Raw genomic sequence first — 13,962 nt, forward strand, 5'->3', positions numbered from 1 at the left:
AAGTCTTTTGTCAGCTCTATTATCCAGTCTGATTTTCTAACCATCTCTTTTCTTTTCTATTGCTGAAACCTTCTTGTTTAGGTATGGTAAAATGTCTATCACACCTCTTTCTGTTTTTAGGGAGTGCATCAACAACATTTCATTACTTGCAAATGATTTGTCAGATGCTTTTCTATGTCTTATACCAGAGTATCTGAATTCCCCTCTGAGGTTTTGGGGCATATGTTATAACTGATGCCATCCTGCTCTGCTCCTCAGGTTTTGCTGAAGACTTCATTAATTAGAAAATTCTGAAATCTTTCACTTGGCAAGTGATCTGAGGCTGCCATATATGCCAGAACATCAAGTAAAATGTTTCTGCTTTTTCTTATCTATTCCAAATACGATCTGTGTCTTTCTTCACTTATTTAAGTTATTTTTCAAGCATAGTAGTTTGTTACTTGGAATCAAATTCTGAGTGTCACTTTAGATGAAGAAATGAATTTAAAATTGTTGTACACGGGTCAAGATTCAAAAACTGGAGTTAACAGGTCATTTTCTACTGTAAAAGCAAATAGCTCAGAATGGAAATATCCTGGTTCTGAGCTCTTTGGCCTTAGTTTGATATTCTGCTGTGGCTGAGTAGCAGTGCCTGTTATTCCAGTTGCTTGACCCTTCTCATGATAAGATCCTGTTTTCAGTTATGGGTAGCTTTACAAAACTTTTAACTATTCAGTTCAAGTTTTCCGTGCCAGATGTTTGCCTCAGGCATGAATTCTGGGGGACAAATTTCAGTCAGAACAGCTCCATTCAGCCAATATCCAAGAACGAGGCTAAGATGTAACACACTTTGTTTTTTCCCATGCTACGAAGTTCTGGCAAATTTTCCTCTGAAGTCATCTAGAAGCCCTGTATTCTGGGGCTCAGCCATGCACACACAGAGGGCGGGGAAGGGGGGGGAAGTTATGCCTACAGTGGCAGATTTAGGTCTGAAATTTCCTCACTTTAGAACTTTAATTTTCTGTTGAAGCATTTCTGCATAATGTAGGACTGCTGCGTCTACGCGCGCGATTGTGCATAGCTTTCACAAATTTTCTCCGTGCTGCATTACAAGCTTTTCTCCCTAGATTTTTTTCACAGTTAGGAGCAGTTATCCCGTTCTTTTCTGTTCTGCAGGATTTGTTATACTGCATTTGTCATCATCGTATCTGAGTTCCTTCCACTAGTGCATTAAGCAATGTGTGTGACTTTCCTTATGTGTAGCTTGGTCTTTCCCCTTCTTGCTCTCCCTGTGCATGCAGTGCACAATTTGTTTGGGCTTGGGGGCTACTTAAAAGGCATACGCTATGCTGTGTCAGGTTTGACCTATTTGAGGTGGCATGTCTTTTTTCTTGAGTGTTGGAAGCATCCTTATTTTCTTTGGGAATTTGTTCCACAAAGCCATGTAAATTCCCCATGTGAAAGGTGAGCTGTATGCTTAGAGGGGAGAGTTCTGGTTTTCATCAGACGTGGACATGTTAATCATGGTTTTCATCACAGAAGCCTGTGTGGACCTCATGCAGGGTTGAAGCAATCAAATGCTTCTAAAATAGAAACTGAAACCATGAACAACATTTAATACTTTTCTTAGGTAGTATAGGGAAGAAGGGGAAGTTTTCATTGATTTGCTGGAGGAAACATCTTCCTGCAGAATTCTGCATTGGCGCTGAATTTCTTATGAGGCTGATGGCGCTACACCCAGGAGTATTGCATTGTTTTAGTCTAGACAAGAGGTGACAAAAACATGAATAATAGAGGCCAGCAACTTGCATCAGCGTGGGACAGTCTCTTAGCCAACTGGAGGTAGTACAAAGTATTACTCATGGGTACTACTATGCGAGAGCTTAGCACCAAAGAGGAATGCAGGAACGCTTGTGGAGGCTGTGAGGGAAGGTGTGAGAGTACTTAGCAACAATTCCATGATGCAAGCTCTATCAAATATTCATCATTGTTAAGGTCACCTGTAATATTTTGGTGATGGATTATGCGCTGATCAGGATCAAACTACAGGAATTTGCAGTGCCCATTTGGGCCCTGTGGAGACTACGTTGATAGGGGTGGGATTCTTGTTACCTAATTTTAGATATTTGTATGGAAGGTAATTCTCTAGTGACTTTACAGTTAATGGAGAAAATTTAGCATTTGTAGGATCTTATTCATAAGGCCTGTTTTAGACATCTAGGTTTGTTGCCTAATACGTGCCTGTTTCTCTGTAGTTTAGAATTCTAAATACAGGTGAAGAGAATTCCCACCTCACGTCTGTATGACCTGCCTTCTTAAATCTGTTCTATTGTCTCCTTCAAAGGTTATTGATTTGCAGAGTGTTAATTCAGGAACAGAGTATGTCATGGACCACTCCAAGCAAAAGAATGATTGTCCCATTCATAAATGTCCTGGGCATTTATGGAATACCCATTGGCACTATACTGTCATTAAATCACAGAATTATTCTTCCAATCAGTACTTCCTTCTAGCCCAAAAGAACGTTAGCACCAAAAAAAAAAGTAATTGTTTCCCTATATGTAAAATGATGCTGCCATACTATAGCTCTTCCCTTCAGGCTAGCAGCTAGCTTCTGACAGTTCCTGGAACTGGCCATGCCCCAAGCGTATCTGCTAATCCCAGAGATAGTAGATGCCCAAAAGCTGCCTGTGCTTCTGAAAGTCGTTAAATGATTTAGCTACAACCAGATGCTCTTGGCCCAACATTTGTCCTAGTTGTCTTCCAAATGCTGAATTAATCGCACTCTTGCCTATGGGGTGTGAGCTCTGTTTTTCTAGTTTTAGCCACCCATTGTATGGAACTTTTGACAAAACACAAGTTGAATCTCCATGAATGCAACCACACAAATCTGAAAAATCTGAATTTTTCATTCTTTGCATTCCTCCCCCTTACTTCCAATGACTGTGAAAAAAACTCTAAACAACATAAGAACAAAATAAGTTTATGGGGGTGAACGCAGATGATGAAAACCTCAGTGAATTTTTCTTGACATGCAAAGTTTCTCAATCAGTAAATCTGAGAAGGAGTTTCTGCTTTCTATTTTTTCTTGTTGAAGATTGGCCAGCAACTACTTTTCATAAGAAAGTGTTTTACGTTAAAAAATATGTTTCTTAGTTTGGGGGGCTGTTTACTAGTGGAAATTTCTTACACTTTTTGTATGTAGTCGGGAGAACATGGACTGCACGCTCCAGCCACTTTGGAGAATTGGATTTATTTTTTAAAAAGTCATAAAAATCAATAAAACCTTTTCCCTAGATGCAGCTGTTGCTTCCAAAGGGAATTCCCATCTGCTGCCTTTGCAATTTGACAATCTTCAGAAATCAGGATAGTGCATTTAGGCCTTACCCAGAAAGATCAAAACCTTTAGCAGAACTGGCTGCTTCAGGCATTCTGTGTAGCTTGTTTGTAGTTTCTCTTTACATTTGTTATTGCTTTTTGAAAAATTTTAATTGGTAACTGAGAAGACAATCAGTGCTAGCAGATGTAGAACTTAGTACATTGGGAGTGACCCATTTTAAATCCTACAGCAGACAGACTAACTCATATTTAGAGAGAGGTAATGCTTTTTTCTAAGCATATACCTACACTCACAATTGCTGTGGGAAATCTCCAGAAAAGTAGGAATCACTATTTCTAAGTGGAGTAAAGAGTTCTTAATGAAGGGCTTGAGGTTATTCATTGTAAGCCCCTGAGGATGCCAAGAGGGAAGAGGAAGGAAAATCTTGCTGTTTTCTAATCTCTAATCTCAAGATTTGTCCTTATGGGGAAGTTCTTGTGAAGTAAATTAAGACTATGTTAGCACACTTGTACAAATTTATAGCATGCTAGCTGCTCGGCTGACTATGTAGAAACTAGAATGCACGTCAAAGTGAAATTAGCTTGCACTATAAAATAATAAGGAAATAAGGTGGTGTGGTGGTGTGAGTGAGTACTGCACATCTAGATTTACTTCATGATCATTCAGTAACAGCCTTATTCAATGGTTTGGGGCAAAATGGAATTATCCCATGGTGAAATCAGGGCCCCCACACTGACAGCTGAATTATTCTACAGGAGTTTTATTTATAGCTTGTGGTTGTCTTCTGAAAGATGGAAGAGTGTTCATGGAATAAGTATTAATTATTGTTTCTTCTCTCTGCCATCATTATAAAATGAACTAGAGGATAGTGAAATTTGACTTTCATGAATTGCATTGCTGTGTTTCTCAAAGCTGTTTGTGTCTCTGCCCTTAATAAAAAAAACCTCTAGCAGACAAAAGATCAAGGCCATCAATTTTCAGTGCTGAAACTGAAAAGCATCCCACAACAATGTCTTTCAGGTTATAACGTTCACAGGAAAAGGTTCTGAGTTGGAGAGGGCTGAGTGGGTGGAGAGAACAGCGTGTTCCCAAAGAAGCACGCTTTGCACAGCTGAAGCATTGTGAACCTTAGCCATAACATAACAATTGAACTGGGTTTTCTTATTTCTTCAAACTTCTTAATTCTTGCTGCATAATATGTAAGACTGCACTTGAGAAAATGTTGAAAGGTGATAAGGCCTGTTTTTTATTATCAAGCTTACCTTGATATAAACTGAAAAAACACCATTTGTATCAAAAGAATCACATTTGACTTGGTTAAATGAGATTCTAATCTTGTATCTACTTTCCCTTCTCCTTTTTCTCAGTGGCAGGAAGAATGAAATGAATGTGCTGCAATGAAAATCTGTGTAGAGAGCAAGAGATAGCTAATATTCCATAGACTAGAAAGCACCACACTATTGGTTTAATACTAATAAATCAGCTGAGGGTTGCATTAGAAAACAGCTTTTGCTATGTTGAATAAACTAAATAGTTTTAGATGTAATGTAGGAAAGAAGAGCGAGCAATGAAGAATACAGAGATATAGTATGCAAGTATAGCTGTCTATTGTGCATGAAATGCATTCTCTGCTTAACCATAGAGTTTTTATACATGGAATAAAATGATAATCAGTTCAGGGTCTTTGGAGTCATGTATTCCAGTAGGTGTTTTCAGAGCAGAAGCTTAACTTAGGTATGATTATTAAAGATGTCCTTTTTTAAAAAACTCTGCTCGGAAGGGAGTTGGACCAACTGGGTAGCACATTTTGCAAAGCTGAAAAGAATAATTGCAGCCGGTCCTTTCCCTGTCAAGAAATATTACCTGTTACAAGAAGTGGTGCAGTGTTCTGCCAGTCTACCATTCAAATGCCCAGCATCCACAGTGAGGAAGATTATCCCTATGGCAAATCCAAGTTTTTCTTATGCTTTTCCTGAGAGAGGCTGAGTGTCCACATGTTGCACTAACTCTCCTTGAGACTGGGTTTGCAGCTAAGAGCCTTAGTGAAGATGAGGCACAAAAAAGTGCGGCTTATGATTATTTCAGTCTTAAACAATAGCAAAGTGCAGAAAACCTTACTGGTGCATCATCGTGAGCAATGGCTTTTCAACCTGGGGTTAGCAGCATGTGACTAGGAGCCTGCAGAAGGTAATGAAAGCAGAGCTTGCACTGTCGGGCTGGGCACTGCCCTCCGCAGGCCTCATCCCAGGGTGTGCATTCCATCATACCTCCCCAGATGTGCACCCCATCATACCTCCCCAGACGTGCGCTCCATCACACCACCCCACTGCAGAGAAGGACAGAAGTCCTTCAGTGTGCCACTCCATTCTGGTACTTGAGGCATCCTCTTCAAGTGGCACACTACAATGACCACATGGCTCCTTCCTTCCTCCCATGCCTGGGTTTGCTTTAGAAGGAAATTGGGATGCTGGGGGGGGAGCAGTGAGCAGCCTGGCTCACATATTCATTGAGGGCCTGGATCAGTGCTTATGACATGCTGCAGATGAATTTGGGCCCTCAGTGTAGGCTCCTTCTGATACAGACAAACCTGTGATCAGTTGAATTAAATTCACACTATAAAGATCAGCACTTCTGCTGGGAAAATGCATAGGGGCTGACAGAGCGTAAGAAAGTGGGAATTAGTGAGCAAGAGCGATGGGCCAAGTTAGAACTATGCTGCCCCAAAGCATGTGCAACAAGTTGCAGGCAGCAGCCTGTGAAGGTGAATTTAACTTTATTTCCTTGCAGATCATTACCATGCAACACAAGGGCCAAGGAGACCAGAGACCTCCCTAATTTTTTGAGCTGTCTTCTAGGTTCTGCTGCATAAATCGTAGGACAAGGTAGGCACTGAAAGGAGAAGGCAATGGTGCTGTGCTCTTCTCTTTGCAGCTCAATGAGCAGCTGCCCTCACAGCGCTGAACGTGAGGTTGGACGTTGCTCAACCTCTTTCCCACCACATAACACAGAGCAGCATGAATCACACCAAATAATGCTAATGAAGGAAACTCCTCAGTCATCCACAGTTAGTCTACATCAGCCCCAGGGCCCGGGCTGCAGGGCTGTGTTTGAGCTACGGGGCAGAAGTGACCTGCAGGGTGCCCTGCAGCCTCTTCTCCATGTCTCAAAATGCACTATGGCCCTTTCTACCCCCATGGCCTGAATTTTCTTCCAGCAGGAGCCAGAGTGCAGGGCAGGACGTTGCATACCTGGGCGTGCAGTTAGAGCAACGACCAGGGGTGCATTCACAGCCAGGACTGGGAAGGTCTCCCAGCTCCCACATTTCAGGCACAGCCTGTACATGTTCCAAACGGAGTTGAGAACACCTCTATGTATGATATTGCACTGATAGAGCTATCACCAGGTACTGCGTGTGGTCTGATTTCCACTCCTCCAGCTGCTTGCTGACAGCTAAAACATGTTTGAAAATTGCAGCGGATGGCAAGGATGGGTTTTTCTTTGATCGTAAAGCTAGCTGCGTTAAAAGTGATCCCATGCCAAGTGCACTATATGTAATACAAGATTTTTCTCAGGAAGTATTTTGGAAGAAAAATCTTCTTTTTTTTTTTTTCTTTGTTAAATGCCTGAATAATTAACTTACATGATAGTGGTTTATCATTTGACATTAGGAAAATCTAATTTGTTACACCAGAGAACCGAAACAAAGCCGAGCTACAAGTATGTAACTTGTACTGTATATCTGAATAGTGTGGGTTATTTTGAGAGTATAATGAAAAGCCTTTCAATGAATACCTAATGAAGGAGAAATAGATACCTGGTAAAGTGGCATGTGCCTGCCTAATGAATAACTCAGATTATTAAATGCCCATGGTCTTTAGGAATGGAAAAATATGTTATACATCAGTTAGAGCTAAATGGAGTCTGTCATCACAGGGGCTGGATTCCATGGCTGTTTCACACTTCTTCTTTCTGTTTCTTTTTTAACTTCTGTAAATCAAACTGCCAGGATCAGTTTCTAACATTAATTGTTGTAGTTGGAGTCTTGACTGAGGAAGCATTCATCTAAAATGTGTCATTTGGAGAAACTCCTTCTGTGTACACTAAGTATGGCTCACTGCAGCAAATTGTGATAGAAACAAGTGTTGCAGCAGGTGAGGGTACCCTGATTTTGATACTGCATGCTGCATTGTCCTGCCTATCCTGCTGTTCAGAAGGGAAGGGACGGACTCTAGGATGGTTTTAGCACTAGGCTAGGAGTCAAGAATCTAGGGTCGTGTCCCTGCTCTGCAACAGATGACCCTTACCTTGAGCGAGGCTTCTACGCTGTCTGTACCTCATCTCTGTTTATAAAATGAGGGCAGCAGTGCTCTGTAGGTGTGTTGTTCTGAGGGCAATTCAGATGTCAGTTAATTGGTACTGGGTAGATGCGACATTTTTGCTTGGAAAACACTTCCTGTGAAATTTCCATATTCTGCTGGAAAGGACAAGAAATTTTTCTGGATTGTTTATTTCCTTCACAGACTGCAAGTGAAGACCAGATTATTTGCTTGATTTAACCAGGCTGAGCTGTGAAATAGTCTTCAGGAAGGCGCTGAGCTACTGCAGAATCTAACTGCCTTTCAGAGAGAGTGTGATGATGAGGGAGGCAGTGCATTGCATTACATTTCCAATTATGTTATCTGCATCCTCTGTTAGGTACTACCATTCAGTTAAGAATAGACTTTGTTATCCCCAGATAATGGAGTCATTAATTCTTACCATGAAAGCACAGTATAATATTAAAACCAGATCACTTGAACAAAGTCACCGTGTCCCTCTCCCTCTTTCTCAGCCACGTTTAACATGCGCAACATTTCTTGCTCTGTATTTTTTCTGATAGCCAAACGCTTAGCCATGTACCAAGAACCTGATTCTGAGGAAGACGAGGCAGCCCCAAAAGGAGGAACTCTGTCCCAACGTGACAGTATCTGCAGCCATCAGAGCATCAAAGTAATCCATAGAAGCCAGAGCACCAAAACTCACCGGCGCACGGGTAGCAGAGCTGAAGCAAAAAGAGCAAGCATACTCTCAAAGCACACTGCATTCAGTAGCCCAATGGTAAGTCAGGAGAACCAAATGCATGGTGTCCTGTGTCTTTTAATAGAACAATGTCCTGAAAAGGGAAAGGTAAAGAAATCTTAGCACATTGCGTACCTCTTATAGACTTCATGCTGGCATTTTTTCTTCTGTAGTCACAGCCATTTGTACAAAAACAATCAAGTGTAGGCATAGATCTTATCTAAATACCTTCTCTGTGGGAACAAGCTGAAGGTAAAGACAATCTGAAACCTTTGTTTTAGATATACCTTGATTTCGAAAAGAAAATTTATTCCTTCCCTCTGTCTTCAGAAGCGGAGAGTAGCGTATGGTTTGGTGTCAAGGATTCTAATTGCTCTGCGTAAGCCTCTCCTCCTTTTCTCTTATGTCAAAGGATTTTAAAATTAACAAATGCTGGGCTGGCCACCGTGTATTCCAATTCTTAGACACTGTTGATATACACCGTAGCATAATTTTTAGTGTGACTCAAGATTATCAGTGGACTGCATGTGTTTTATTTAAAAAAAAAGAAAAACTTTTACATTTCAAAATGTTGGTGAGTTTATGTACTTACAACTTTGCTTTTGTTGATTTATTTTGTGCCCTTGTAATTCCATGGAAGTTTTACATAAGCTGAATGGTCATGCGACAGTAGAGAAGCCAAGTCTTATCTATCTAGGGGTTTTGCATTGTTGCGCTGCTGACACAAATTCACCCTCAAAACAAATTACAAATGTAGACACAGAAAGATGCTGTTTACAGTGGGGGAACTTCTTGATTTCAGTCAAGAGTAAATTCTTTTCATACAATTCAAAGTTGCACTTTTTACACACGGGGTTCTGTGATTGCTGAGATTCATCAGCTGCTGAGCATCAGCAGATAAAATTCTACTAAATAAAGAGCCTTAGGTCAGTTTATCTTTTAATCTTTTGTATCCCTGCATCTTGCTATCTTAAGAAATACCAGGGTTTTCTCTGACAAGTAATGGATTAAAGAAGTGGAAAGTGCTGATGAAATAAAGTGGAAACTGCTCTGTGTTTCAATGTAAAAAAACACATGAATTACTCTCAAACGTATGGATGGTTGTTGTACTCTAACAAATAATACAAGATGCTTTTATTTTATTGTGCTGACGTAAGACAGAGCTTTGAATGGCATGGCTGTCTAATTTTTCCACTCTTTTGGTCTCTGTAGTGTACCACCCTTTAGTATTAGATAATAAATATCTTGAATTAGGCAGGAGAGAGGGAGAAATATTAGTATGTAACTTTTTTCCTATCCACTACCCCCAGAAGAATATTGCTGCTATAATTATCTGTAGTGAAAAAGTTGACAACACGGTTACTCTCATTTCCATTTCTATCAGAAGGCTCATTGTTAGCTGTTTATTGCCTAGAATGGATGTCTTACAGTCCTCTTTACCTCCACTCTGTGCTGTAAGGCCACCATAAAACTCTTGACATTGACCCTGCTTTGGATGCTTCCATTGCATGTTGCTGCTTTGGAAATTTGCAGAATCACAGTTATTAACCGCTGCTGTTTGTTACTAGGAGAAAGACATCACACCTGACCCACGCTTGTTAGAAAAAGTGAATGAATGTGCAAAGCATCTGGAGGTCACGAGGAGCCACGAGCAGCCATTATCCCATCTGAGTCCAGAACTATGTGACATTTTTGACTTCTTCATTGCTTTGACTATATGTAATACAGTTGTGGTTACTGCACCAAATCAGCCCCGACAGAAGGTGGGTTAAAGAAGCAGTGAAAGAGAGTGTACGCCTCTTTTGCATTAATGCGAATTGTAAATTGAGGAATTGAAAACCTCCTGTTCTAGCGAGAAACGACTAGAGCTAGTTGTGAGACAACTCTTAGAACCGCTATGTGAATGAGCAGGTTCAGTTAAGCATTAGTTAAATAGAGTATGTCAGTTTACCTTCAAGTAAGATATACTTTCATCTACAGTTTCAGGATACTTCTGAAACTTTCCCAGTTTCTTATACTGTAATTTATTCACTTAATAAAGGTAAGTATGTGTGTAAGTATGTATGGAAACCAATTTGTAAATGTGCAAGACTTCCCAGAAAAGAATATAAGCTGTCTGTGAATATTTTGTACGTATGGATTAAATTAAGAAAACACCGAGACATTTTTTAAAAGTTTAAAAAGAGAATATACTTGAAAAACATGGCTTAAAACTTTCAAATTATGTAAAGGTTGCATCTTAAGCACATTATGAGAAATAATGATCATTACTGCTTAAATTGGCTTAAACCAATGTCATTGATGAATGAGAATTTCAAAAATGCAATCCCAAGATGATCTGTAAGACAAAAATATTATGGAATGTAGTATTAAAGCTAGCCAGCAGCTGGAATTTCCATTCTGGAGAAAATTCTGAGGATTGTTTCTGTTCCCGATTGGAATAAAAAGTGAACTAGTCTGCAAAATGACGTGTTTTTGCGCCAGGGAAACATTTGGAGAATGCTCAGTTCTGCTGTTTCAGGAATGTTATGCTGTTATACAATAATTTAATATATATTACTATGAATATGCTTTTACTATTAATAACACTGTATCTGTAAAAAAAGATTTAAGTAAACCGAGATGAGTGATAAAAGTGAAGCAGAATGCTTTGATGCTGAAAGAGAAGACAGCGGAAATTATTTATTTCAACATGTTCCTATTGAGAATGTTGTCGACATTGGCATATTCTCATAAAACTTTTCTGATACCACACTTCTCAATAGAAAACTCTTTCATTAGCTTTTTTTTTACTACCTTCACTGAATATGCACAAAGAATGCCAATGTTTCCTACTAACAGAACAGGTTTTAGTATGCACTACTGGTGGCAGTGCAACATTGATAGTCTATCCATTAGTCATATTTGAGGGGGTGCAAGAAGAAAAAAAATGGTTTTAATACAAACATATGTGCTTTCACACAGAGGCACAATTCTGAAGTTCTAGTAAGTTTTTTGCTCTTGAGTCAGTTTTGTCTGTTTACTTTCCTTTCTCAAAATACAAATGCCATTACTTTTTGTTCTCCAATTCTCCTCTTTAGTTGGAGCTGCTCGGACTGAATGTCGGTGTCAGAATTCTCGTACAGCTTTTCTTCTTTTTTTGTTCATTCATTTGTTTTTTACTTCTCAAGGTTAGAGATCGATTTGAACTAAAATCTCCAGTAAAAACCATAGAAGACTTCATACGAAGATTCACTCCAAGTCGCTTGACCTCTGGGTCTAACAGCAGCAGTTCATCTAGTCTAGCTACAAGCAAATCAATGCACAGATTTGGTTTAAGTGTGCTTTCGTCTACATCTACGGATAGCACTTTATTAAAACTGGAAGAGAAGCTGGCGTACTCTGCACAGATCAATAACAATGGCTACGGCTCCCAGCAAGGCAGGACAGCTGTGGGGAGTGGACCTGAGGAAGGAGAACTCCGTTATGAAGCAGAGAGTCCAGATGAAGCTGCTCTTGTCTATGCAGCAAGGGCATATAACTGTTCCCTGGTTGGAAGGCTGTCTGACCAGGTATCAGTGGAGCTACCTCACCTGGGGACATTAAGCTTTGAAGTATTACATACCTTGGGCTTTGATTCCGTCAGGAAGAGGATGTCAGTAGTCGTCAGACATCCTCTCACAGATGAAATAAATGTTTACACTAAAGGAGCAGATTCAGTTATTATGGATCTTCTTCTACCCTGCTCTTCAGGTACACCTCTTCCTTACCTTTGTGGGAGTCTGGGTGGGAGGGAGGTGGTTCTGGTTAACTACTGAAAAACTCATCGTATCTTACTCCCTTCTCTAGCAAGCAGACCTGCCTGCTTTTCTTGGGAATAAAGGGGATGGTAGAATGGCAGCCGTCTCTCTTCTTTTATAATACTTTGTTATTATAGTAAATTTTCTGTAACAAATTACTGGTTCCTCACCATACAAGAATGAGTTAAATCAGTTTCTGTACAACATCTTCTACTAGCAAACTTTATTTTAAAGGAATTCCTTGAAACTCTGCCAAAGCAATTTACATTTCTTCAGGAAAGCCTGCCTGGCAGTGCTTGGCTATTTGAGTATTTTATGTGAAACCCAAGCGCTTCCTGTTGCAGCTCCCCTCTCTGTTTCATTTGTGAATCTTTACGTCCTTTTGCTGCAATATGTTTGCATGAATCAACGCCTTTATGTTGGTTTGACTATGACGCTAAAGGGCACTGTGAGTCAATCAGCCATCAAAACAGAAACGTGGCAAAAGAAGGAGAGATGCTGTTCGGATGAGAAATCTTGGCTTCAAATATGTAGTTGACTAGCAGGGAATAGGCATGTAGCTGTGAACATGGAGTCCTTCCCTAAAGCACAGAGAACTTCTCTAGCATCCAGATGTTGCATGAAACAGGGACAACTTTAAATAGCTGCTAATTCTAATGAGTTGGATTCAAGAAGAACCCTGTAAGCTTTCAGAAGTTAGAGGAGGCGCACTGGTTTCAGTTTGCATGAGTCAGTTTGCATCTAATTTACTGTATTTTCAACACTGAATTTAATACAGTGTTTAAAGGTTATCCCAGTATGAATGGACAGAGCCCCAGAGTGCTAGAGGTACTTCCCATCTTTCACTAATGCATTGAATTTGTGGTTACTTTGACATTAGTTGGAGTAAACAATTGTGAAAGGCTTATACTGTGTAATTTTAGTTTATTGAAATACAGAAAAATATTGGCATTAGGTTGTTTTTTTTACAGCCATATAAATCAAAGCTGATCCAAAAAAATTAAGAACAACTTGTCCTTAACTATCAACAAAGTATTCATTAATAATTTTCTAGTGAAGATCTGTTATCACAGAAGGTACATAGAGCATCTGTGGAAACTCGTTTCCCTCCAAAGTACTAACAGACAATTTGTAGTACTGGGAATTTCTTATAACATACCTAGAAAATAATGTTTGAAAATAAGTTCTCAGAATGACAACTGAGCATTAAAAAGAAAATATTATTCTATGCCAAGTCTCAAATATTTTGTCACCATATAAGAGACTATGTTTGCAGCTGCTGTGTCCATTCACAGTCGACTCAACAGATCAAGGAATTTTCAGGCAAATTTCAGGCAGATCTCAGACCCACCTGGGTAAAACCAACAAGGTCAGTTAGAAGCCAAGTGGCAACATTACCAAAGGTGGCGTATGTCAGAGAAGGGAGAGTGAAGTTCCTGAAGATCGGTGCTGGCAGTGACCAGATTCTGTAGCTGGGCAAATACAGCCATTCCACCATCTTTACAGGCAAGCAAATTGAATGTGGCTTTGGAATTGTGCCCATTTTTGTTAGTTTTTTAGCCCAAATTGAACTGTGAGTTTTAGTATATTTTACTTTTGCAAGCAATGTGAAGTGCAGCCACTAGAACCTCATAAGCAGTTTCCTTTGTTTTCTAGCCCTCTAAGCCACTGCTGGCTTCAGTAATTCTGTGCGTTTCAGCGGCTCTGTCTGAAAAGCGTTTGACATTTCTCTTGAGTGGCTTCACTCCTGGAACTGAATTCACAGTCTCTGCTGCAGTATCCTAATGTCAGTGGATATGTTGTCAG

The 13,962-nt window shown here is 40.0% G+C and overlaps 1 protein-coding gene across 2 annotated transcripts in view; it reads left to right on the forward strand.

The window, feature by feature from the left end:
• Positions 1 to 13,962, forward strand: part of ATP10A (ATPase phospholipid transporting 10A (putative)) — a 118,668-nt gene that overhangs the window by 81,018 nt on the left and 23,688 nt on the right. For both annotated transcript variants that reach the window (XM_074608316.1, XM_074608305.1), the window contains exons 8-10: positions 8,199 to 8,416; positions 9,946 to 10,140; positions 11,548 to 12,109. In XM_074608316.1, the coding sequence (XP_074464417.1) occupies positions 8,199 to 8,416; positions 9,946 to 10,140; positions 11,548 to 12,109 (975 nt within the window). The remainder of the gene's footprint in view (positions 1 to 8,198; positions 8,417 to 9,945; positions 10,141 to 11,547; positions 12,110 to 13,962) is intronic.

The sequence above is a fragment of the Larus michahellis genome, chromosome 1 (genome assembly GCF_964199755.1).
Source record: "Larus michahellis chromosome 1, bLarMic1.1, whole genome shotgun sequence".
NCBI classification, from domain to species: Eukaryota; Metazoa; Chordata; class Aves; order Charadriiformes; family Laridae; genus Larus; species Larus michahellis.